The sequence below is a fragment of the Drosophila elegans genome, unplaced genomic scaffold, assembly GCF_018152505.1.
Source record: "Drosophila elegans isolate 14027-0461.03 unplaced genomic scaffold, ASM1815250v1 contig_149, whole genome shotgun sequence".
Taxonomy (NCBI): Eukaryota; Metazoa; Arthropoda; class Insecta; order Diptera; family Drosophilidae; genus Drosophila; species Drosophila elegans.
In genome coordinates this window covers 15,462,626-15,485,547 of record NW_024545513.1, presented here as the reverse complement: position 1 = coordinate 15,485,547, position 22,922 = coordinate 15,462,626, and the positions used below count along the sequence as shown (strand labels likewise).

General features: G+C 43.0%; 3 protein-coding genes across 6 annotated transcripts; all 3 read right to left on the bottom strand.

Moving 5' to 3' along the window:
• Positions 1-4,511: 4,511 nt before the first annotated feature.
• On the bottom strand, positions 4,512-5,515 carry LOC108137609 (moonshiner). The gene has a single exon (XM_017259383.1). It carries the CDS (start codon positions 5,424-5,426, stop codon positions 4,869-4,871), a length of 558 nt encoding a protein of 185 aa, XP_017114872.1. The 5' UTR covers positions 5,427-5,515; the 3' UTR covers positions 4,512-4,868.
• Positions 5,516-6,704: 1,189 nt separating this feature from the next.
• LOC108137616 lies at positions 6,705-7,823 on the bottom strand. Of its 2 annotated transcripts, none has more exons than XM_017259390.2 (3): positions 7,617-7,823; positions 7,298-7,563; positions 6,705-7,228 (listed from the first exon to the last, which is right to left on the bottom strand). In XM_017259390.2, exons 1-2 carry the CDS (start codon positions 7,785-7,787, stop codon positions 7,399-7,401), a joined length of 336 nt encoding a protein of 111 aa, XP_017114879.1. In that variant the 5' UTR covers positions 7,788-7,823; the 3' UTR covers positions 6,705-7,228; positions 7,298-7,398. The 2 variants fall into 2 exon arrangements, with proteins under 2 accessions (XP_017114879.1, XP_017114880.1); XM_017259391.2 differs by having other exon boundaries at positions 7,620-7,823.
• Positions 7,824-14,307: 6,484 nt separating this feature from the next.
• Positions 14,308-19,209, bottom strand: LOC108137748 (collagen alpha-1(I) chain). Of its 3 annotated transcripts, XM_041709481.1 has the most exons (4): positions 19,127-19,209; positions 17,843-18,701; positions 16,886-17,566; positions 14,308-16,654 (listed from the first exon to the last, which is right to left on the bottom strand). In XM_041709481.1, the coding sequence occupies exons 1-4, from the start codon at positions 19,166-19,168 to the stop codon at positions 14,529-14,531; spliced, it is 3,708 nt and encodes a 1,235-aa protein (XP_041565415.1). In that variant the 5' UTR covers positions 19,169-19,209; the 3' UTR covers positions 14,308-14,528. The 3 variants fall into 3 exon arrangements, with proteins under 3 accessions (XP_041565415.1, XP_041565414.1, XP_041565418.1); XM_041709480.1 differs by having other exon boundaries at positions 16,886-18,701; XM_041709484.1 differs by having other exon boundaries at positions 14,308-16,087; positions 16,988-18,701.
• Between the last annotated feature and the right edge of the window lie 3,713 nt (positions 19,210-22,922).

Here is a 22,922-nt window from a genome sequence, read left to right as displayed (position 1 = left end):
TTGCACCCCTGACTGCTGCACAGGAAAAAAAATACAGGTGACTTTGTATAAATATGATAGTAAAACTTTCCCCTTTCTCTTTCAAAAATTTTAAGCATTATAATGGATTTATAATGTATTTCTAAGCTGACATTGGCATATACTAATGGAAAAAAAATGCTATTAATATGAATCTATATAAAATCAATTAAGCCCAATAAAATAACCTTAATTATAACAAAAAATTTATGCAATTTGTTTCGACACAGTTTTAGAAATTGTTGATATAAACATTATTTAAAATTTTAATAATTCTATAGTTTAAACATATTAATTTTAATAAGTTTTCAAAATAAGGTTGTATTTTGTAATGCTTTTTTTTAGGACTTTCGAGCTCAATAGATATTATTGCATACTTAAAGGCGCATATATCCGTAATATCAAAAACATTGTGACTTCTGTATCACCTCCCGAAAGCTCCCGTTAAATCAGGTGGGCTCTTATTATATTTTAGATCATTTAATCCAAGTGTTTATGATTTTTTTCAGGTGTATGCCAAGACAGGCACTGTTGTCGGCGGGAGTAACGATCGAACTTCAGTTTCCATCTCCATCTCCATATCCATCTGCCCTGCTGTGTCTCAGTCGCTGTCTGTGCAACAGACACTCATATCGATTTATAAGATGCCACACACTCCTGACATTCGATAGTGACTCCGCTGTCGTGTCCTGATGTTCTGACGTCCTCATGTCCCAGTGTCCCGATGTCCTGACGTCATCCGCCCCCAAAGTCCTGGAGTCCCGAAGTCCTGAAGTCCTGGAGCTGAAGCTGCTGTGATTGAGCAGCGCGGTCGCTTTAAGTGATTCGCTCTCCAGCTAATTCGCAGACAATCCAACCTAAAAGCCACAAGTGACTTCTGACAGGTCGAATTACAGGACACAAATGAGGTATCCTTGGCTGCTCAACTCCATTTCGAGTTCGGAGCTACAACTTTTGGTTTAAGCGAATGAAGATCAGTTTAAAGGGGAAGATCGACAGCTCAATAAAAAAACTAATTTATTCATGAACAAAAAATTATATAAAAAAAATTATAAAAAAAATAAAATTCTCAATTATATCTAACCAAGACTTTAAAAATTGGAACGTTTGAAAATATAATTTATTTAAATAGGAAATGCATATGTTTATTCGAATTAGACAGATTTGATTTATATTTAAATTGGATTGGATTGAACTTGTTGTTTTAATCAATGGCATTACAGACATGGTAACAATTATCTTACGATTTGAAAACACGTTTTGTTTTAAATTAAAATACTTTATTTAATTATTGAAATTTTTTTTATTAAAATATTTTATTTAATTATTTTAGCTGTTTAATGTTTTTAAATTAATTTCATTTATTCTGCATGCAACCAATAAGTATATGGAAAGTTTAGTAACCAATCCATTGACTATATTATATATTATAGTATACCAAGACCACAACAATCTGGTAATTTATCGAATGAACTGCAACAAGGCGAGAAAAGAGCGGAAAGCATTCGCACACTACTCACGGCCTTAATCAGCCGCATAATCAGGACTATCGTCATCATCAGCATCATCGGCATCATCGACACTATCACAATCATCATTGTTCCTTGTCGCGTCGCTGGGGATCAAAATCGAAGGTTGTCGGCTGCAGGAGGTCAAAGTGCAAGGTAGGGAACCCGAACCCAAACCCGAACTCGAACTCAAACTCAAACTCGCACCCACCGACCGACCGACAGACAGAGTCATTTATAAAATTTCCACCAGAACGTGTTAAATGGCGTCAATATTAAAAGTTCAAATATGACGCTTACGATGACGATGAGGATGACGATGACGACGCCTGGAAAATGGGCAAGAAAAAATGGTTTTTTGGGATGGGTTTGGGGGTGGTTGAAATCGGAGGATGGGCAGAAGAAGCAGGAGGAGCAGGAGGAGCAGACATAGACGGCAAACGAATCAACAAACGTTGGAGCTATTATCGTTGTCGCAACATCACACAGCTACAAGTACAACTTCGGCGGGGCACACATATGCACTCCTACTTACACATATACAGTGGCGTTGCGAGGACATCATTTAAAGGGGGGTTTCCTAAGTCAACGGATCGGAGCAGCGATACTTAGAATTCTGATCTATGCTTTCCTTTAAAAAACTATTTTGCTACATGGTATAAGAAAACATTTTACTGTTTTGCAATTTTTTAAGCTCTTAAAACTAAATAAGAATATAATACTAATACAACAGATTTATTGGCTCATTTTCTAGGGAATTAAAATTTAATTTATGTTTTATTTTTGAAATATGGGATGTAAAAACATACCAATATTTAATGTTCCATTTTTTTTAGCTGGGGATATGTAACGATTGAAGGAATATCGTTTCGAGTACTTATTTTGTGTACGGAATTTCTTAAGGTTTTGGATATTTCTATCAATTAAATAAGAAAATGTAAAGAAATAGTGAATGGTTTTACTGTTGTAACTATTTTCAATGTTCTATATTTTGTAAAGGGCTTTCATTTCTAAATTAAATCGATTTGCGGTTTGGGGAAACCTATAGCTAGTCCCCATTTGGGAATGCCACTGTGCACACATATGGTCCTTGTTGCTATTGCTTTTGCTGCTGCTGCTGCTGCTCATCATCATCTTTTGGCGTTAGCAAGTGCTTGGCGGCAACTTCTAATGGCGGCATTATGCGACCCCCCACCCCATCTAGCTTACCCATCCCCATCAGGCCCCCAACTACACACGCGTTGCCCCCCTTGGCCTCACTGCCCCTGGATGTGTGTGCGCCCTGCGCAAAATGAAAATGAAACTGTTGCAAAATCCCATAAAACGGCCAAAAAGCTTTTGTAAATGACGCCAACAGCTGTCGATGGCAAAGCAGACAACGTCGCCGTCCGCCCAATTTGCCAAAGCACCCACCCCCCGACAGCTCCCCAACTCCGCCCAGAAACACCCCCTTCCTTGTACCACCACTGACATCTATGTGTGACTACACCAAGAGAAATAGTCGGCAAAAAATAGGTACTGTTTGAAAAGAGTTTTTACCTATGAAGTCTTTTATTCTTTTTCCAATTTTAATATCTTTTTAATATTTATTGCCATAAAATTAAGTTTCGGAACCGTGGGAAACAATTATCTAAACCTGGAATGTCATATCATTAATCAAAAAAAAATGTTTTTTTTGTATATTTTTTTGCAAAAAATAACCTTTTATAAAATAACACAAACATATTTAAACATTCAATAACTTAAACAAAGTTTGTTTATAACTCTAATGTTATTATATATAACTAATATTTAAAGTATCTTAAAACTAAACAAAATTACATTCATAGCCTAAAATATTCTATTAAATACAACAAACAATGTTATTAATACAATAGTATTTCTTATACCCAAAGTTCTTATTTTCCCCCAAAAAATGTAATAATTACCAGCGCTCCCCCAATAACTTATTTCTTATTCTCTCAGTGTATGTGTATGTTAGAAGGGGAGAAATGGCGCTGCAAGTGGGGAACCGTGAAGGTTTTGGCGCGTTTTAATAAAGCGACAATGACATTTTATGAATTTTCCACTTTGTTCTCGGCCCACGCCCACAATCGCGTTCCGCTCCGCTCCGCCAACGCCACCGCCCCGCCCCCTCTCCGTTTCCCGCCCCTTTGTGCTGTTTTCATTATTTGTTTGTTTGCCGAGAACCACAGACTGGCGGCCGATAGGACTCCATGACTCCAGGACTTCAAGACCAGGACTTCCAAAACTCCAAATGAATTGACATCGTCTGTGTGCTGGGGGAGGGTGTTTGTGTGTGTGTGTGTTGTTTTGTGGGTGTGCGAGTACGAGCGGTGCACAAAGGCGTGTCTCCGTGTGCCTTTTGATATCGGATTTCATTTATAATTAGCTGCAAAGTTAACGGTTGCCAGCAATATACCTTGACTTGTGGTTGGTGTGGCCCCGGTCAAGTAATTTTCTTGTCAGAGGGTTGCCGGGCATCAGGAGCTCCAGCAGGGTGCGAATTGCAGGGGGTGTTGCCCCAATGTTTGCCCTCCGTTGGCTCACATAACACCTCATCCGCTGCCATTAAAGTCCTGAGATGGGAGCGCCTAAAGCCGAAGATTAGCTAACCAAATCCGCCTGCATTACCTATTAATTATTGGGAAGGGCCTAACTTTTTCCTATACCAAATTCTGTTTAGGTTTATCTATCCCATAACTAAAATAAGGTTTTTCAATTTATTAAATAATTTTATAAAGCAACCAAAGCAAAACCACGAACAATGCAAAATATAAACGGCTATAATCAATTGCAAATAAAAATGAATAAAATTAAATAACATATTTCGTGGTAATGTTATTATTTTTTACTGACTATAGAAATATGTTTGCTCTTTTGTAGCAAAGCCTAATTAAAAAAAAAAATATGAAAATCATTTTAGGAAAGCTAACAGTTAATCTTTCCACAGTCGTAATAAACTTGTCCATTTAAAAACAAAGATTTGATTTTAATATTTCAAATCATATTTATTATGAAATATACAGAGTGATCATCTCGATTTAACATAAGATGAAAATGAAATTAACAATTTCTATATGTTTTTTTAAGCTGTGTCCGGATTGATAATTTATAAATTTTCGGATATATGTAGGTTCCACTCTGTTAGCATTATTTCTTTTACAAAAGAATACAAGAGACCTTTTTACGAAAGTAATACAAGAATACAAGATAAACTTTTACAAAAGAATACAAAATATTCTTTTCGAAAGAATACAAGATAACCTTTTGGAAAGAATACAAAATGTGTTTACAAAACACAAATAATGCGTGAAATGGGCTTTTCTATGCGAACACACTTTAAGGACTCAGATCCTTGACCACGTCGTCCACAAACTGCTGGAAAATGGCGGTGCCCTCGTCGTCGGTGGCGTCCATGATCTGGTTCATCAACTCCCAGCTAAAGTGCTCATCCAGTAATCCACGCTTCAACACGTAGGCGGGCATTAAGATCTCGAAGTAACGCAGACGCCATCGGGATGCCAGGCGCGGAATGCAGATGCGATTCTTGACCATCACGTTGTCCTCCAACTCGAAGACGTTGCACTCCTTACCATCCTCTGCGGGCGGTGGTGTGACCATCCTCATCTGCCCCGGGGCGGATTGGGTGGATTTTGGGGCACGGCAGCGGCGTTTCTTCGGCGTGGGCGGGCGGCGATTCGATTCCGGCCGGCGGTTGAGGAGCTTCTGCATCCAGCACTTCTTTAGAGCGCCCAGCGACCTGCGCTCGCTGCCACTCAATCCTTCCAGGTCGTTATCCAGTCTGCGCATCGTGGCCGCCACCACGTGGCCCGGAAAGGAGCACGACTCCCCGATCCAGATGTCATTGCTGGGTTTTAGCTTGGGCGATCGAACCATTATCTCGTTAGTAAGACCTTATCGTAAATAGTTTCTTTTGAAAATTAAGCTCTTTTCGCAATGGAAGCTAAGGATGGCAATCAGATCGCTTCCAAAATCAAAACATCATTTATATCGATATCAATCTACAAAGCATCGATAAACGACAATCGTACTTGCCTATGTATATAGAGTGGGCAAAAGAAGTTAAAGCACATTTGCATGTAATTGCATATAAAGTCTTCGTAAACTTGTTTTGCCCACTGCTCCCATTTTTTTATGGGTTTATCAAGGCAAATATTTCAATAAATATATTTATATTTCTTATGAAAGTTATTGTGTACCTACTTTTTTTCTATTCGTGAATTAAAAATAATTTATTTCCCAACTTATCGATATATAACTGTACATTTTAAAGATAGCAATAAAAATGTTTTTTAAATCAAAACAAAACATTGACCAAAGTAGCATAAACAATACAATTACAATGAAAATGGTACCAAACATATTTAAAAACAAAGTAAAACACTTGGATAATAATGGAAACTAATAAACTTTTCGAGACCCGTGTCTCTGGTGGCAAATCAAGAATGCTTTTTCCCCAATTTCCCCATGAATGCGCTGCCCGATTCCGAAACAATGGAGAAGTTACAAAGTAAAATGCACGCCGGTTGCCAAGTGGCAGTGGCAGTCCAAATTAACAGCTAATTATGTGCGAATGAGAGCTATGGTACGAGGTCCTCGGGAAAATTGGGAAAACGGGGGAAAAGTGAGGGAGGTACACGCCAAACACGTACAGCAGCTAAATGGGTAGAGCGAGACGGATATAGAGGGGCGGGCAGCGAGTCAAACATTATTTGAATACAAAATTGCCCTTGAAAAGGGTTGCCAGCCATATGGAAAAGCCAAAAAATACCCAAAACAAAAAGGGCAACGAAATTTGGAAAAACAAACAAGAAAACCCAAAGGCCACAACAAAAGTGACAAATTAGTCGACACTAAAAGCGTTACAATTGAGAAAGGGTGCACGTGTACCCCTAAACCCCCAAAAGTAATCTCGTTTTATCGCAATACAGTTCAACTTCCATAATGCAGAAAAACATCTGTAACATTAACAATCTTTCGACAATATTATACATGTAACTATATAAATTTACCTTTTTAAAATATCTATTAAAGCTTTAATGTTACATAAATTATAACAGAGAATTAGATTAATAATAGATCTAAGTTAAACTATCTTAGATATAAATATTTACTAAAATGTTTTCATATTGAATTTGGCCAAAATTCGTTGTAGCCGGGTTAGACTGCGATTTGTTATATTTGATGCAGAGTATTTTTGTATCATTTTGGGTCAGTGATGGTCGCTATTAAAATTCAAAGAGCAGAATGCATTTGTTTTCGCTGGGGTACGATGATGATGATGATGATGACTTGGTCCACGCCGGAAATCCAATTGCGGTGCTTGTCATAAGACAACAGCCCAAATCTCCACACGTAGCCTTTGCAACTCCAAAGTCCTCGAACTCCCAGCATGATTACATGCTAAATTGCGTGCTGCAATTAAGAAGGCATTTTGGGTTCTAGGATGCGAAGGGGATTGCAATTGAAACCACTGTCATCAAAGAGGACTTGGCTTTGAAGAATAATTAACAAAAGAACCAACAGTTAAATAAATAATAAATAAAATAAGTTATCTTATTAATGAGTACTTGAATTGTTTCTTATCATACCAATACCAACGATTCCGTTTCAGTGGTAAATTATTATTTAGCTTAAAAAAATTTAACATTAGTGTAATTACGTCTTTCAATCACATTCTGAAATTAAGAAATAAAAATAGGTCATCGATATTCTAAATTTGGCAATTACAAAATATCAATGCTCACTATCTACATGTATACACAAAGGATTCCGGTCCTTAGTCCTCCAGTTACCAGGTCCTATCGGGAGTTGGTAAGATAACGCCTCAGCTAGGATCGGCGGATTCTCAGTCCGCCTTCAAGGTGAATATACCGAATGTGACCGGTAATTCGAGCTCACCATCGCCTTCCAGTTTTACCCCAAAGGATAGGTCGTCGCCTTCGAATATTTCACGAGGTATCACTCCCAGGCGATCCTGAGAGTAGTTGATGAACACACCATTGCGGGCATCCTAGGGATTAAAGAGGATAGAAATTAGTCCGTCCAACGGATGTAACACCTTACCACCTCCCTAATGAAAACCTTGTCATTTTGCACCGAGATGAGGGCGTGAAATCTGGACATATAGTCGTACTTCATTTTCCAGTTGCAGATGGAGTGGCGACCAAACAGGTTTATACCCTGGACCAGGTAAACCCGATCTCCCGTCATCACGTGCTCCAAATAAAAACCCATTTTTCCACGAAATTTCCAACGAAATGGAAGCTTCAAAATGCCACGTTCTTCTTCTTCCCTTTCGTTTAAAACGATGCCGGTCAACCAGGGATGGCAACCCATCGATTGTAGTCGATACATTATAATCCGAAATTATTTTTTTTATTATATAATTGTAATAAATCATTTTTAATTAAAACCTGGCAAATCTAAAATTAAACCATGGTATATTTTACCATCTACAACTCAGGGCTGGCTTTAAACAAAAAATATTATAATGGGTCAAAAATTAACCATAAATATTTGTCTCTTCTAACCTATATTTTCTTTTTTCCTTTTTTATTTAACTATTGCCAAAAGAACAATGCAAAATATATTTGCCTTTTGTTTAAAAAAATACCAGATAAATGTTGCTATCAATTTATCGATGCCTAAGGATCGACAGATCGCATTTGAAATCGAGTATCCCTTATCTAAGCACGTTGTACAACACTAAAGAAGCTTCTGCATAAATAATTGGCGAAATAATTGGCTTCGCGCGTAATTAGCCGGAATTCATGGAATCCTTTCCAAGATGACAACGCAGACGAGGCCAAAAGTCAAATACCGGGCCAAATGCAGTGAGCCAAAAATAATGAACTCCAAAATGAAGTGAAACAAAAAGAAAACACAGCTTTAATTATTCATATTTCATTAGTGAGCAGAAGCAGAAGCAGAAGCAGAAGAGCAGGTGAATGCGATGGCGATGGCGATGGCGATGGCGATGGCGTTGGCAAAGGCGTGTGCCATATAAAATTTATAAAAATCAAAGTAAGCACTGGAAGCACAAGAGAGCGGAATTCTCTCAGACCGCAATTGGAATACACTTTTTTGATGCTCCAAAAATCTCATCCAGCCAAATTCCAACTGGAATGCGTACGAATTCAGTGGAATTTCATTTTTCTTATATTAGCTTTGTCATCGGCGTGTTATACTTATAAAAAAATATTATTACCTCAAAATTAAATTAAAAAGCTATTATTCCCAGTTATTTGCGTGTGTAGGGTAGTGATTATTTGGCAGAACATAAAGATATATACTATATCTACTTAACGTCTGGTAATTACGTCTTAAAATTCAATCCAAATTGTTTTGCAATTTTTGGACTTTGTACCATACATATAATTACGTGGTAAGAGTGTGGTCCAAAGAAAACAAACCCTTGCAAGAGTACAAAATGGAGTACGAGGAGCTGGAGGTCAGCTTTGAGTTAAACAAAAGGGAAATGTCGGAAAGGAATCTGGATACACGGATAAACATCATCATTTGTCTTGGCGGAGAGACGGCAGTGGCGACGAAGTGCGGCCGGGGCACATTGATGAATGAAGTGCGTAGTGGCTGAAAGGCCAAAAGGCAGGCCGCATTAAAAATGCACACGCAATCAGAAAATGCTTTACGACGGCCTCAAAAACTGAGGACCCGGAGTGGGGATTCCGGACTTGGGACTCCCGACACCATGGCCCGCCAGGTGATGGATCAGCGGCCTCAGATAAGACAGGCGCAGAAGGACAAGGAGCCGGAGCAGGAGCACGAGCAGGAGCAGGTTCCAAAGCTGGAGCTGAACCCGGAGACGGGGTAATGAGTGAGTTGAAGTGGGACTGGCCTGCTGCTGCCCCGTCAAATGTTGTAAGTAAGCCCCTTTTGAGCCGGGCCTCTCGGCATACCGATGGTGGCAATTTATAATTTGTTTGAGGGCTTTCAGCGGCCTTTCAAGGCAATTACCCCGCTCTGCGGACACCCGGACCTGAGACCTGGGACCTGGAACCTGGAACCTGGCTTTACCTTTGGCAGCAACACCTTCGCAGCATTTCGGCTTGACTGGCTGCGAACTTTGGCACCCAACCATCGCCAGGTCTCGAGAAAGAGGTTCGGGTTCGCTTACTGGGTCAACGCGCTGGCCATCCGCCTCCATGACTCTGTGATTTATTATGGAATCGCCGAGGATGTTTTCTTTGACGTAGCACGTTCATTCGGCAGGGATGCATGCGTGCACTCAGCAAAAAATCAAAGCCACTGATCATGTAGGTAAGTGCACTCCTACAGATTTTTCTATTCCAAATCATTTAATTTAAGAAATGTATTTTACAAAAACTAAAAAATTTATTTTCATACTTAGAAATTGCTTTCTAGAAATACATTTTTTTTTTAAATTTTCTTTTCTTCTAGAAAACCTTTTTCTATAATATTCCTTAAGTTTCTGACAACTTGAGAATGATTTTGCAAATTGATTTTGATTACGTGCATGATTGGATTATAAAAACAATCTGTAGAATTATCTGAAACTATTTAAGTAGGTCGATTTACTATTTATTTATTGCACTAGGTTTATGTCTTATATCTTAGAACTTTTTTTTTTTTTCTGAATAGGACCGCTATATTTCTCTAAGTGTTGCACGTTGATGATTAAGCAAACGGACAGCCGTAGATATGCACAGATTTCCCAATGATAGGATAGGTACTCTCGCTCTTTCTTGACTTCTAAAGCCGAAAGAATGGGCTTTGTTTGGCTGCCATTTATAAACGAGCCGTTTGTAGATCTGTATTAAAATTCAAGCTCTTTCATGCTATTAATATTCCATTGCGTACTCGCGCGAGAATATATTCCATTTTTAATAACACGAAACTTTATGAAAATTTTATAAATAAAAGCCAGGGATAGTATATATCCAGGATATGCTGGGGTAGCTGTTGCCAGATTCCTTCTGCTTTTCCGTTTGTCCTCGTCGGCGGCAGAAAAGGAAAGCTTGAAAGTCAAAGCAAACAGGGGAAAACTCTCTGGGGCCATGGAACCTTATCCAGGAGCTGGATAAATTGCGCAATGAACCCCATTTTGGGAGGGGCGGGGTGGAAAGTTGGCTACCACTCACTCACTCACTCGCACGAAAGAAAACAAAGAAAAACAATTGAAATGTGAATATTAAATATACAAGTACAAGTTGCCCGTTAGTGAGCATTGCTATTGTTTGGTGCAGCACCTTGCACAGATCCACAAACACCCACGCAACCACCCATGGAATTACCCATGGAATCACCCATGGAGTCATCCACAGAGCCACCCACTCATCCAGGCAACTACCCAACGCTTGGCAGCAAACTCCCCGCGGCGTCATTGTGCTTCCTGGTAGGCGGCAGTGGAAAATGCCATTTGATGGCATTTAGATGGGATCGTTGATTGATGTTACTGGCTTCTCCACGAATTCCCAAAGCCAGACCCCTGCTCCGGGCACTGCTGTGTGTGGGTCAGTTATGTTCCCGGCGACTGGAGGGATTCGCGGCGGCTTCTCGTGGGCGCTTAAGAAGTTAGCGGAAAGGTTGCTCTACGCAAATCAACCTTGGAGAAAGATGTCTCAAGTTGGCATTAGTGATAAGGTGATTTCGGATGCTTAGTTAGTAGTTGTGTTTCTGCGGGGCTTAGATGCTTTGCTTTTGAGGCAATGCTTTTATTCTTTTATAGTTATAGTTTATCACCTCTTAAAAGAGCTTAGTGAAACCAAGATAATTGAATAATCAAATTGTTTTTTAAACCGATAACAATCTCTCAATCAATAGTTTCAAAAGTTGCTTTTAAATATAAGTAAAGTATTATTCAAATAAAGTAAAGAATTTAAAAAACCCATTCATCCTTATTTAGTACATTTTAAAACACATTTAAATTAAAATAAAACTAAGTGGATAAATACTTAACATTAAAAAGTGAAATCAGTTTCACTTACATATCTTTCAAGGAATAACAATATATGGAAAATTCTTATCTTATTAACTTCGCTTTGGTTTTACTTTCTAAACTATCAGTAAAGAATTTCGAAAAGGCTTAATTAGTCGATATTGAGTTAAAATCCAAAGCTTGAACCGAAGTTAACTTTTAACAAGGAACTTGAGTTTAAGAAATTTTGAAAAAGTATGTCGAATTGGTAAAGCAATAGAGTTAAGCCGCCCGATAACTCAATCTTAGTCAAGTTCCATCTAGGGCTGCCAGCTTCGTTGTTGTCGTTGTTGTTTTCATATGGACGTCAACCTATATATCCCCGGCTTTACATAGTACTCTTTCCATCGGCGCGCGTGGCATATGTGTAATGCATGCAACGAGGCACATTAATTAAATAAAAATTGATTTTCCAAGCGCATGAAATGCAATCAACGGCCGGGGCTTCAAGTGGTGGGTCCATGTGGCCTGGATGCTGGCCTGGATTCCAAACTGGACCCTGTTCCTAGCATCCTGGACCCTTTCCCTGGATGCTCCATGCTCCATGTGCTCCACATGCTCCATGGACCACTCTGCTCCAGTCCGCCGTGTTGTCAAATGGAGTTAACAAAGTTTACGCTTTTTGCACGCCGCAGTCTCATTCTGCTGGTTTTATTTTTTTGTACTGCTGCAGAATGCCAAGTTTTTTTTGTTTTTTTTTTTGTGGCCCTTGCTCGTTTTTTGTTGCATCGTATGCATAAGTATATAATGTGCAGCTGGCTGGACATGGGTGGGTAAATGGGGCGGCCAGGACCATGGTCTCCTGTAGCCATGGTGCCCGTCGCCGGTCCGTTTCGCCTTTTATCCGTTTGGCCACAACGGCGGCAATGAGTTTAATGTGCGCTGTCGCTTTTTGGCCGTATTTAAACCACAGCAAGTCATCAGGCAAATTGAATTTTCAACGTATGGTCGCACATTGCGTTGCAACAGTCCGTGTCACGAAACCCACTCGCCTTCACCAACTCTTTTTGACCCCAACTCGTTGTGTTTTTAACCCTCTGAAGTGTTGTTACAAAATAACTTGGTTACTGTTTCTTTAGATTTAATTCTGGATATATTGGCAAAGTATCTCGCTGAATTTCAATGTTTTGGGGCACTTTTCTCAAATCTAGCTTAAACTATAAGTTTAATTTGTATCTATTTGTCAGGGTGACACGATTAACTCTTGTGGTTCTATAGGCTATCGAAACTAAGAATTCCGAATTCAAATCTCTGTTTTAAAACTGCTTTAATCCTCAAAACTTTACACATATTGTAACAATTATAATGTTTGGCTAAAGAGTGGCTAAGCTTGAAAAACTCATTTTGATTTCTGTTGTGAGAGTGTTCATATTAAATTTATTGTAACTCCAAGAAGTGATTAAGAATTTAATGTAAATTTCAGAATGTCCGTGGACATTTAAAACTAATTTATGGCAATATGCTTTTTGCTCTTGGGTGTTAGAGGGTTAAGGCCTTGGCTTTTGCTGTCAGTCCGCAATTCTCGTGTCAGTGGCTGTATAACATTTCCATCTCGCTCTTATCAGCACGGTCAGCGTCGGTCCTTTATGCCCCAATCCTGATCCCAATCCCAATCCCAATCCCAATCCCAATGCCAATCCCAATACCCCACACCCGTATATACCCACTGCATTTGCTAGCTTCGTTTCTCGTTACAAAATTACCCACGATAAAAATTGAATTACTTCGTCGTCGTCGTTGTTGTCGTCGTTGTCGTGGTCTCCCTGCTTTCACTCCCTGGCAAAGTGTTTGGCTTGCTCTTGTCGCGCCCATTTCCCCCGTCCGTGATCCTTGTCCGCCTCCAAGTTCTCGTCCTCCTCTTAGCCCTCGTCATTGTCCTCGTCCTCGTCCTCGTGCTGCTTAGACGACACTGAAACTGTCGCCAGGCCTGGTCCTGTGTGACTCCGTCTAATGATAAATGAGCTGCAATGGATGACAGCGAATCAACTTAAGTGTATTGCTCTGCTTCGCTCTCCCACTCTTTCTGGCTGGGAATGCGACAGTTGGGGGGGAATTTGGTGCCTTCTGGCCACCCGGAGCCAGCCAATGCACTTTCCCCTCAACGCTTTTTTGCTCGTGTTTACGTTTCACTTGAAAATTCTATGCTACACTAAATATTTACATAGGAAAAAAACTTGGCAAGTGTAAGTGAGATGCTTTAAAGAAGCGCTCTAAGGAACTTTGCCAAAGTTCCTTCACTCATTATGCGCCTTCGAGGAGAAGACGGGGGATTTCCGGGCATAATCAGCAAATTGGTAGAAACAAAAAGTGGTGACTAGGCTGGACTCGAAACAGCTGTGCTGGGAAACCATTTAGTGAGTTTAAAGAGAAGAAATATGGGCAGTATCTAATATTTGCTGGTTAGATTAAGCTTAAGGGGACAGTCCTTTGGTTCATCATTGTTTGACATTAAAAACTGTGTCTTATAAATCCGTTTTTCTAAACTGACTAACTTATCATACAAAGTGATGTATTAGTAATTTAAATTATTCATTAGGCAAGTTCAAAGAAACGAAATTTTTATAGTATCTAACATTTGCTTCTTTGACAACTTGAAATTCTTAGATTAGGCTTTAAGGGAAAAGTCTTTTGGTTCATCAGGTATTAGTAATTTAAACTGGGCAATTATAATTATATAAAAAATTAGTGGGACAATGTAAAATGCACAAAAACATAAAGCATAAGGTAATAAAATATGCCTTATGATACATACAGTGCAAGATCCTGTTACCAAAAAAAAGCCAAAAGACACACACTTGATTTGCCAGATTTTCATAAACTTCAAGATTTATTGTGGAAAACAAAAAAAAACAAAGGGTATTTAAAATAGTGCAATAAATTAGGTAGGACCAAGGGATAGGGAATAGAATTTGATTGCCAATAGAGGAATACAATTGATTGTGGGGTTATCGTACGGATGCAGCAGTAGATTTAAGGATTTCTGGTCGGGGGGTGTTCTAGTCAATCCCAGGGCGAATCGCCTACTTCTCCAGGCAGCGGGCCTCGTCCTTGGGCAAACAGGACTCGGCGATCCAATCGAAGCGTTCCTTCTTGTCGCAGCGCAGGTGTGCGAACTTGTGCTTGCCCGACTTCTTCACCTCGCAGCGGTAGTACTTGCGACAGTCGCGTACATCTGGATAGATATCGTCCTCGTCGCACTCGTCACCATTCTTCAGCTTCTTGATAAGGTCCTTTACGAATTGCTTCTTCTCCTTGGAGCTCGGCTCGTCGTCGCCGTCGTTGTCCTTTTCCTTTTCCTCCTTCTCTTGCTCCTTCTCCTCCTTGGACTTGTCCTTCTTCTCCTTGCTGTCCTTGTCCTTCTCCTTGTTGTCCTTGTCCTTCTTCTCCTTAGACTTGTCCTTTTCCTTGTTGTCCTTGTCCTTCTCCTTCTCCTCAGAGCTGGGCTTCTTCTGCTCCTGCTCCTTGGATTGATCCTCACTGGACTTGGGCTTGTCCTTCGATTTCTCGCTGGAGGCCTTGTTGCTCTCCTCAACGGAGGCATTCTCGTTGGACGCAGCTCCTCCGGCTGGCGGAACTGGGACAGCCTGTTCTACGCTCTCGGCAGTCTCGGGATTGTTGGGCTTTTGGGGTATCTGTGGTTCCTGCGGCTGCTGAGGATTCTGTGGCTGCTGAGGATTCTGTGGCTGTTGGGGATTCTGTGGCTGTTGGGGACTCTGTGGCTGTTGAGGATTCTGTGGCTGTTGGGGATTTTCCGGTTGGGCAGGAGCCTCGGTGCTGGTCACTGGCCTTGTTGGACGCCAGCTGTTCACCCATTTGTGCCAGTTGGGCCAGAAGGGAAGAGGACGTTGAGGCGGGTTGGCAAGGCCATTGATCAGTCCACTGCCAGGAGCAGTAGCCCCAGCACCTGAGCCGTTTTGTCCAGGAAGCAGTGGTCTCCAGGTCGGCAGGACTGGAATGTTCGGGCGCGGATGCCAAGGCCAATTGCCAACTCCGCCAGGTAGAACAGGAATCGATGGAATGAGTGAGCCAGCTGGTGGATTAAGCGGCGAATTCGGGCCAGCAGCAGAGTTGGAGCCATCAGATCCTGGAGCAGCACCACCAGCGGGTACATTGGGATCAGCAGGGGATCCAGGAGCACCACCAGCAGGAACATTGGGATCAGAAGGAGATCCACCAGCAGGGACGTTGGGATCAGCAGGAGATCCACCGGCGGGTACATTAGGATCAGCAGGAGATCCAGGAGCACCACCAGCGGGTACATTGGGATCAGCAGGAGACCCTGGGGCGACACCAGCAGAAGATCCAGGAGCACCTCCAGCGGGTACATTGGGATCAGCAGGAGATCCATCAGCAGGTACATTAGGATCAGCAGGAGATCCTGGGGCGGCACCAGCAGAAGATCCAGGAGCACCACCAGCAGGAACGTTGGGATCAGAAGGAGATCCTGGGGCGGCACCAGCAGAAGATCCAGGAGCACCTCCAGCGGGTACATTGGGATCAGCAGGAGATCCATCAGCAGGTACATTAGGATCAGCAGGAGATCCTGGGGCGGCACCAGCAGGAGATCCAGGAGCACCACCAGCAGGAACATTGGGATCAGAAGGAGATCCAGGAAACCCACCAGCGGGTACATTGGGATCAGCAGGAGACCCTGGGGCGACACCAGCAGAAGATCCAGGAGCACCACCAGCAGGAACATTGGGATCAGTAGGAGATCCTGGGGCGGCACCAGCAGAAGATCCAGGAGCACCTCCAGCGGGTACATTGGGATCAGCAGGAGACCCTGGGGCGATACCAGCAGAAGATCCAGGAGCACCACCAGCAGGAACATTGGGATCAGCAGGAGACCCACCAGCGGGTGCATTGGGATCAGAAGGAGATCCTGGGGCGGCACCAGCAGGAGATCCAGGAGACCCACCAGCGGGTACATTGGGATCAGAAGGAGAACCAGGGGCAGCACCAGCAGAAGATCCAGGAGCACCTCCAGCGGGTACATTGGGATCAGCAGGAGATCCATCAGCAGGTACATTAGGATCAGCAGGAGATCCTGGGGCGGCACCAGCAGGAGATCCAGGAGCACCACCAGCAGGAACATTGGGATCAGAAGGAGATCCTGGGGCGGCACCAGCAGAAGATCCAGGAGCACCTCCAGCGGGTACATTGGGATCAGCAGGAGACCCTGGGGCGATACCAGCAGAAGATCCAGGAGCACCACCAGCAGGAACATTGGGATCAGCAGGAGACCCACCAGCGGGTGCATTGGGATCAGAAGGAGATCCTGGGGCGGCACCAGCAGGAGATCCAGGAGACCCACCAGCGGGTACATTGGGATCAGAAGGAGACCCAGGGGCGGCACCAGCAGAAGATCCAGGAGCCCCTCCAGCGGGTACATTGGGATCAGCAGGAGATCCATCAGCAGGTACATTAGGATCAGCAGGAGATCCTGGGGCGGCACCAGCAGGAGATCCAGGAGCACCACCAGCAGGAACATTGGGATCAGAAGGAGATCCTGGGGCGGCACCAGCAGAAGATCCAGGAGCACCTCCAGCGGGTACATTGGGATCAGCAGGAGATCCATCAGCAGGTACATAAGGATCAGCAGGAGATCCTGGGGCGGCACCAGCAGAAGATCCAGGAGCACCACCAGCTGGGACGTTGGGATCAGCAGGAGATCCAGGAGCAGAGGTCGATCCTTCAACTGGAGCACCAGGAGCAGCAGGAGCAGCGGTAGATCCTTCAACAGGAGCACCAGGAGCAGCAGTTGATCCTTCAACGGGAGCACCAGGAGCATCGGTAGATCCTTCAACAGGAGCACCAGGAGCAGCAGTTGATCCTTCAACGGGAGCACCAGGGGCACCAGGAGCTGCGGTAGATCCTTCAACAGGAGCACCAGGGGCATCAGGAGCAGCGGTAGATCCTTCAACAGGAGCACCAGGAGCAGCAGTTGATCCTTCAACGGGAGCACCAGGGGCACCAGGAGCTGCGGTAGATCCTTCAACAGGAGCACCAGGGGCACCAGGAGCATCGGTAGATCCTTCAACAGGAGCACCAGGGGCACCAGGAGCAGCGGTAGATCCTTCAACAGGAGCACCAGGGGCACCAGGAGCATCAGTTGATCCTTCAACGGGAGCACCAGGGGCAGCGGTAGATCCTTCAACAGGAGCACCAGGGGCACCAGGAGCAGCGGTAGATCCTTCAACAGGACCACCAGGGGCACCAGGAGCATCAGTTGATCCTTCAACGGGAGCACCAGGGGCAGCGGTAGATCCTTCAACAGAAGCACCAGGGGCACCAGGAGCATCGGTAGATCCTTCAACAGGAGCACCAGGGGCACCAGGAGCAGCAGTTGATCCTTCAACGGGAGCACCAGGGGCAGCGGTCGATCCTTCAACAGGAGCAGCAGTCGATCCTTCCACAGGAGCTCCAGGAGCAGCGGTCGTTTCATCAACAGGAGTTCCGGGAGCGGCAGTTGTTTCAACTGGAGCGGTGGGGTCGACTAAACCGGGTTCGTAGGTAGATTCTTCGGGTGCGTTGGGATCCTGAGGGGCGCTTGGATCAATGGGCGTGTTCGGGTCGACATCACCTGGCGCAAGGGTGGTTCCCTCTCCAGGAGCGGCTGTGGTGCTCTCGGGTTCAATGGGTGGGTTAGTGGCTTCCGATCCGGGTCCCAAAGTGGTGTCCACGGGAGTGGTGTCGCTGGGAATCGTCGATTCGGTCTCTAGAGGTGCCTCCGATCCGGTGGTTGTCTCATCGATGGATGCGGTGGTCGTCTCAGCGGCCGCTTGGGTGGTCTCCACCGGTGCCTGGGTCGTCTCAACCGGAGCAGGTGACTCCGCTGTAGCAGCACTGGATGCGGCACTTGGTCCCTCGGTAGAGATTTCGCCTCCTGAGCTGCTGGAGCTGGAGCCATCCACCAGCGGAGCGGACTCGCTGACGGGGCTGTCGGTGATGGTCACCATCTTGGCGACGGCCGCCGTAGGAGCCTCAGCGGCCGACTTGACCGGCACGCAGATCTCGAGGCCGTCGGTCACGCAACGGGTGTTCACCGCGCACGGCACCACCGGACCGGAGGTCAGGCCATCCACGCACTCCTGGTAGGAAAGTGGGCCCACGCAGACGGCGCTCCTGCCGCCGCACTTCAGTCCCACGGCGGCGGCATTCGCCTGATGATGATTGGCCACCAGTGAGGTCAACTGCAAGAGGGAGATAAGGAGCCTTGTTAGTGGGTGCGTGCTCCAGGGATTTGGACGGTCGGTGCACTGTTCTTGTCTCGGGACCTTAACAATTACACTGCTTTCATTTCACTTGCATAGTAGGATACTTTCGAGTGATCGCCGAGCGCTTTGAACGTTATCCAAAGTAACAAGAGTCCCGGGAGCTACGGGTTCGAATTTGATTGGTGTTTTATTTTGGTTTGTTTTCGAGGCATGTGCGTATCCAAGTGCCGCCACCGAATAAATTGCAATAAAATATATATATGTGTACAACTCGTCAGTAAAGACAACAAATTAAAAAAAAAAAAAAAAAAAAAAAAAAACAAGTTGGGGAGAACACGTTCCAATACAAGTAATGCTTGGATCGAGATGCCGGCCACGATTTTTGGGTATTATGCAATTACCACTAGCAACACCAGAAGTCTGGTGGATCGGTTCGTTGTCATCGTCGTCGTTGGATGTGTTTTTGGTTCGAATGAAGAATCGTTACTATCCTCTGTACGCCAACCTACAGGGCTTTTATGCAAAATTGTCGCTATCTCCGCGCTTTCCCGAGCCAAATCTCCGGTGATGCTAGCCAAATACAAGATAATCGCTTGTTTGCCCTCATTCCCGATAAGCGTGTGGCTAAACCAATTTATGGTATTGCGGCGCAAGTGATATCCGAAGCCCAAAAAATAAGCAAAACAAATCGAAATACTAATTGTGATACCCCGTTGCTCAGGGAAGTTAAATCTGCATGTGGATGAGTGGGAAGATTTGATGTGACTTTAAACACTTTAAACGCACTTTATGGCTATGTCTATGACTATGACAATGAGTCAGCGCCATTATCTTAGATCTAACATTGTTTCCCGCCCAATTGTTTTTACTGCCAAATACGTAATCTTAATCTTGGCCAGCACTAACGTCAAGGTAAATGTTGATAAAGCGGGCTGCGCATTTCCGTTGACTGGAGTTTGCTTTATTTGCTAGTTGAATAAACATAATAACATAATAACAGATATTAACAAAAACTGAGCAGACCCACAGACAGACATTTTCCCCTCTCTTGATTTAATTTCACTCAATCTGATTTTTGGGGTCGTCAGCCCGCTGCCCTCACGAGTGATCGCCGAGTGCAGTTGTTGTCACCAATGACGCAGGCACAATCTTCCAGCTAGTATTCTTCTTAGCCAAAAATATCTTCGGTAGGCGTTGGTAAATTTTCGTTTGCGGGTTACTGTTTCAAGATTACGCTTCAGCTGTGATCTGCTGTCCGAAATGCATATCATTCATTTGGGACAGATCTGTCAGATGAGATAAGGCAAAGGGCTGAGGGTAGCGATATTGTATAACAGGCGGCGAAGCCCTTGAAATTTACGATCTAAGGTCGGACTTTCTAAAGTTCAAATATCACTCAAGTTGAATCCCCCTAAATTGTATACGTTAACTTTTTAATTGCAAACATAGGCTGCATATGAATGCAAATGAATTTGATTTTAATGAAATTTTTAAACTTTGTTGCATATGTTTATAAAATGTGAAATTACCCATTTAAATTTAATTATGTAAATGTAATTATGTAGCTTTTGGTACTCATAAACTTTTTATTGCTGCAATTAAAAACTGCAAACCTTAAAGTCCAAGATTGTGAGAGTAACTGCTAATTAATGCATTTATTTGCACTCGATTTATTATGATTTTATAATAATAAAAATCGGACTCTGTTTCAATTAAGAAATCCAAGTTTCCCCTGAAGCTTCAATTACCTACCATTACCATATGAAATGGACACCACCTGCAATATACATTACTCCCCTGAGGTCGAAACGTGGGCTTAACATCTGCCATGGATCCCACGATCCACAAAGTCTCCCATCGGCACCCTTTGAACTTCGCCCAGTCCCCGGCCTATTGCATATGCCCTTTGAGCCTGGACCGTCGAATTCCATGAAAATTGAACAATTAAGTGGAATTTGCTTTACTTTTTTTTTCGCCATTAATGCGGTTAAGCCATACAACAAAAACGTAAAATCGAGGTGGAAAAAATGAAAAATGTTAAATGGTGAATGGTAAATGCAATGCAGGCGCAGTCACATTGCGGTTTTCGTGTGTCTAGACAATACAATAAATACAGTTAGCCATTTATTTGTATTATCAAATATGTATACACTGCGAGTAAATAAAGCCATTAAGAGACACAGTCTTGACATTTTGTTCTAAGAAAAGTGTACTCAATTGATGAAAGCTCTATACAAAATAAGGTTTTCAAAAATGATTCGAATGTATAGGGTTGTAATGTTTTAGAACAATATTTTATATGAACAGAGCTTATTGTTGATTTCTTTTCTTTGGTTTTTTTTTATAAATATAAATATTTAGATGTCACTCTTGAAAGATTTTTATAATAAGTATTTGTATAAATAAAATACAATATATAAGTAAATTTTTGTATTTGCAAGTTTTTATTAAATTAATGATAAATGTTTGAAGTCTGTTATAAGCTTAGTGTTATTTTTACTTGCACAATGATGTGTTTTAACCCGCACACCCTTTTTTTTTTGTCAGTATGCATCTGTGATTAATATTATGACTGCTCGAGTGGCCATCGATGAGAAACTTTCTGCCTAGGTGAGTGCTAATTCGCTCGAAACCCAGTGGCTGGAGTGGACCCAAACCCAAATAGGCTTTGGGGTTTGCTGTCGAATCTGGGTGATAGGTGGGTAGGCATGCAAATGAGGCAAGGCGGCGGTGGGTGGTGACTCAAATTATGCAAGGGCACCTTTGCAATGGCCCCCGAGCAGGGACACCCTGCCCTTTGCAGTGGCGGTGGCAGCTGCAGCTGCAGCTCCTCCGTTAATGTTGTTGGCGCTGTGGTCGCGGCTTTGGCCAATGGTCTATGGTCGACTATGACGACGCCGATGGTGGTTGCAGTGGAGCGGTGGTGCGGTGGTGCGATGGCTTCCAGTGGAGCCGCGGCTCCACTCCACACTATTGCCTCATTGGCGTTTCACAAAGCGAACGGCGTTGGCTAAATTTGCATAAATTAACAATGTTTCGCAATTGCAGCCACTGATGCAGCGAATTCTTGGTGCCACCGGGGCGATGTGTCCACTGTCCCATGCGAGTGCGTGTGTGTGTGTGTGTGTGTGTGTGTTTTGTGTGTGTGTCACAACCGTGGGCACTGTGCGCGTTTTATTGATTTGATGCTCCAACGCACTTATTATCCCTCGGGCGGCCGCTGCCACTGCCTGTTAATCCCCTGGCGATGCGATGCCATTTGGCACGCCCCTCCATCCTCCGCCCATCACTCTCCACCAGTGGCTCCCACGCCCAGATACACAGACAGTGAGGAGGATATATGAGCATTAGGGTGAGCCACATATCAGCGAAGTTGATCGATTGCGGCTCATTAGGGCTCCATTCATTTTGGAGGATGGTGAACTGCGTTTCGATAACTGAGATGGGCAAAATCATCATTGGAGATAGGATAGTGGGCGGAGACGAAGAGATGCTAAAGAATTCGCGGTTCCCTTATTAAACTATTCGATTTAAAGCTATATAATTTCTCCGAATTTCTAAAGGAAAACCCTTTACTGTCGTTTTTAAATTTTCAATGGGCTGTTCATACTTTTAATTCCATATTAAAAAAAAAAAACATTTTTACATCATTTTATATGGATGCTGTACACCATATCTAACATTAATTATTTTATGAAGAAGAGAAAAGTAAATTGACGTAATGTGACTGGATTTCGAAGGAATGTTTTTAATGGGCTTGCGATATAACACTAACCTTCAGACGGGTAATTAAAACTCAAAATCTAATTTTAAAAGTGCTTCCAAGAATTTAAAAAAAGAAGATAAGATGGGAAAATAAATTATAGAGCTCAGTTTTGATAATCTACAGAGCTACAAGCTCATAAATAAACCTCAGCATCGTTGACAGAAAACTCTTTTTCTTTTCTTTATCACCTTTTAAAGTGAATCACCCCAATGCAAATGTTTTAACTCGTTTCCATTTTAAGCTGGTCCAATATGGCCGTTCATTCAATCAATTAGTCATGTACCAAGCAAGCTTTTTTCAATGTTGCAGTGTAATAATGTTATTTTTAAAACGCACTGGCAAATATGACTGATTATGGATACATTTAAAAAGAAACGTAAATGTAAAATGTTACAAATGTTAATAGTTTCACAAATAATTAATCAGGTGGG

Excerpts from the sequence above, each read along its gene's own strand:
- LOC108137609 (XM_017259383.1), bottom strand. The coding sequence starts at position 5,426 with ATGGTTCGATCGCCCAAGCTAAAACCCAGCAATGACATCTGGATCGGG.
- LOC108137616 (XM_017259390.2), bottom strand. The coding sequence starts at position 7,787 with ATGGGTTTTTATTTGGAGCACGTGATGACGGGAGATCGGGTTTACCTG. Across the intron at positions 7,564-7,616 it reads AGGTTTTCATTAGGGAGGTG|GATGCCCGCAATGGTGTGTT; the intron begins GTAAGGTGTTAC and ends TTTAATCCCTAG.
- LOC108137748 (XM_041709480.1), bottom strand. The coding sequence starts at position 19,168 with ATGACAACGAACCGATCCACCAGACTTCTGGTGTTGCTAGTG. Across the intron at positions 18,702-19,126 it reads GACTTCTGGTGTTGCTAGTG|TTGACCTCACTGGTGGCCAA; the intron begins GTAATTGCATAA and ends TCCCTCTTGCAG. Across the intron at positions 16,655-16,885 it reads TCCCAATGTACCCGCTGGAG|GTGCTCCTGGATCTTCTGCT; the intron begins GGGCTCCTGGAT and ends TACCCGCTGGAG.